The sequence below is a fragment of the Apodemus sylvaticus genome, chromosome 2 (genome assembly GCF_947179515.1).
Source record: "Apodemus sylvaticus chromosome 2, mApoSyl1.1, whole genome shotgun sequence".
NCBI classification, from domain to species: domain Eukaryota; kingdom Metazoa; phylum Chordata; class Mammalia; order Rodentia; family Muridae; genus Apodemus; species Apodemus sylvaticus.
Window position 1 is genome coordinate 36,970,479 of NC_067473.1, and position 2,382 is coordinate 36,972,860.

Sequence of the window (2,382 nt, forward strand, 5' to 3'; positions counted from 1 at the left end):
GTTTTTTGTTTGTTTGTTTCAGGAATAGGATCTTACAATCAAGTTCTTGTGAGCAAGGAAAGACAATAGCACTAAGCTGTATTATTTGGTGGGTTTCTGTGACTTCTCTGACAAACGACTCAAGGGAAGTATCTCATACTTGGAACTAGACATTTTTTTGAAAACCTATGGATTCTAGGAAGGATGCTTCCCCCCCCCCACCCGTGTATGGTTAACTCCATTTAAACTGTTACACACACACACACACACACACACACACACACACACACACGAAAATTTATAACATAGTTTTCTTCAAACATCTTCAATGGTGTTCATCCTCCCCAGACTCTCCCCTCTGCCCTACCCTTGAATCAAGAGAAGAAATTTTATTCACATTTTCTGGAAGTAATATAACTTGAAAGTGTATTGGATAGAGAGCCACATATGCTGGGACAAGTGACATCTGAGATTAGACATTGCTACCATAAAGAAAAATAAGCATGTACCCTAGGGCTGTTGTCTTTGGCACTAGAAAAAAACAGAGACCAAAAAAAAAAAAAGTAACAGCAGTAGTCAAAGTGAAACATAGTCACAATCAGACCAAATTAGAAAACAGAGTCACAATCAGACCAAATTAGAAAACACACATGGTAGCCCCCCCACTCCAAATATGATTGGAAAGAACAGCCGTCATTCAAATATTTGTATTTGCATTCTCAGTTTCCCATGATGAGTACTGCATTGAAAAGACATCTGACTTGCATTCATACAGATAAGCATGCATAAGGTTCTACTACAATCAACAGGTCAGCAGCCAGCCAGATTCCTTAGGACCCTATGGTCCTCCTATGTGGAGGACGATCAACAGGACAAATCTAAGATCATCCAGAAAAACGCTGAGATTCATCATGATCTTCCCTTTCTCAGTTATTTATCACATGGTCATCATGACAGCAGAGTTCCTCATCGGGATTACAGTGAATGGATTCCTTATCATTGTGAACTGCTATGACTTGTTCAAGAACCAAACGTTGCTGATCCTGCAGACCCTCTTGATGTGCACAGGGCTGTCCAGACTCGGGCTGCAGATAATGCTGATGACACAAAGCTTCTTCTCTGTGTTCTTTCCATACTCTTATGAGGAAAACATTTACAGCTCAAAGATAATGTTCGTTTGGATGTTCTTCAGCTCGATTGGCCTCTGGTTCGCCACATGTCTTTCCGTCTTTTACTGCCTCAAGATTTCAGGCTTCACTCAGCCCTGGTTTCTTTGGCTGAAATTCAGAATTTCAAAGCTCATAGTTTGGCTGCTTCTAGGCAGCTTGCTGGCCTCTTTGGGCACTGCAACTGTGTGTATTGAGGTAGGTTTTCCTTTAATTGAGGATGGGTATGTCCTGAGAAACACAAGACTAAATGATAGTAATGTCAAGCTAATGAGAAATAATGACTTGCTCCTCGTCAATCTGATCTTACTGCTCCCCCTAACTGTGTTTGTTATGTGCACCTCTATGTTATTCATTTCTCTTTACAAGCACATGTACCGGATGCAAAGCGAATCTCACAAACTGTCAAATACCAGAACCGAAGCTCACATAAATGCATTAAAAACAGTGACAACATTCTTCTGTTTCTTTGTTTCTTACTTTGCTGCCTTCATGGTAAATATGACATTTAGAATTCCATACAGAAGTCACCAGTTCTTTGTGGTGAAGGAAATCATGGCAGCCTATCCTGCCGGCCACTCTGTCATAATCATCTTGAGTAACTCTAAGTTCAAAGACTTATTCAGAAGAATGATCTGTCTACAGAAGGAGGAGTGAAAAGGAAACTGGTCCCCTGCTGTGGATTTCTTCTGTTTTCTGTGCCCTCTCTCCTGGCCAATTCCTTCCAGCCTGTACCCAGAACATGCAAGTCAATCATTTTACCTTGGATGGATAAAATAGCAGTTGTCCATGAATTGTGTACTCAAAACATCATGATTTAATTAGTAACTATTAATTGTCCTGCAGCACCAGGTTTGTTTTGGAAATTAGAGCCAGGCTTCCTTGGCTCAATTGAAATTTGGATCCTATTGTCTGTCTTTCTAGATCATTGGGAATCTTCTGGTTGAAAGAAGGGAAACCATCTAAACTGAGTTCGAGATTTTACAGAGCATGTAAATGTTGGTTGTTTGGAACACTTTACTGTTTGTTGAATAGATTCATTCAATAGCAAAAGGCAAATGGTATGGTATTACTAAATGTACTAAGGGTGACAGCATAGCCCTCTTGGGTAGCAGCGTAAAACCTCATCCACTTTTGCAACCAAATGGATGATGGCAAGGGAGGGTCAGCTGCCACTTGAGCTGGCCTATAGAAACACACAAGAACAAATAAGGATCTCCCTTTTTGTTTTGTCTTT

General features: G+C 40.5%; 1 protein-coding gene across 1 annotated transcript; it reads left to right on the forward strand.

Annotated features, from left to right (window-relative positions):
* The first annotated feature begins 890 nt into the window (after nt 1–890).
* Nucleotides 891–1,802, forward strand: LOC127677850 (taste receptor type 2 member 3-like). Its single transcript, XM_052172824.1, has one exon. The coding sequence runs from the start codon at nt 891–893 to the stop codon at nt 1,800–1,802; it is 912 nt and encodes a 303-aa protein (XP_052028784.1).
* The last annotated feature ends 580 nt before the right edge of the window (nt 1,803–2,382 follow it).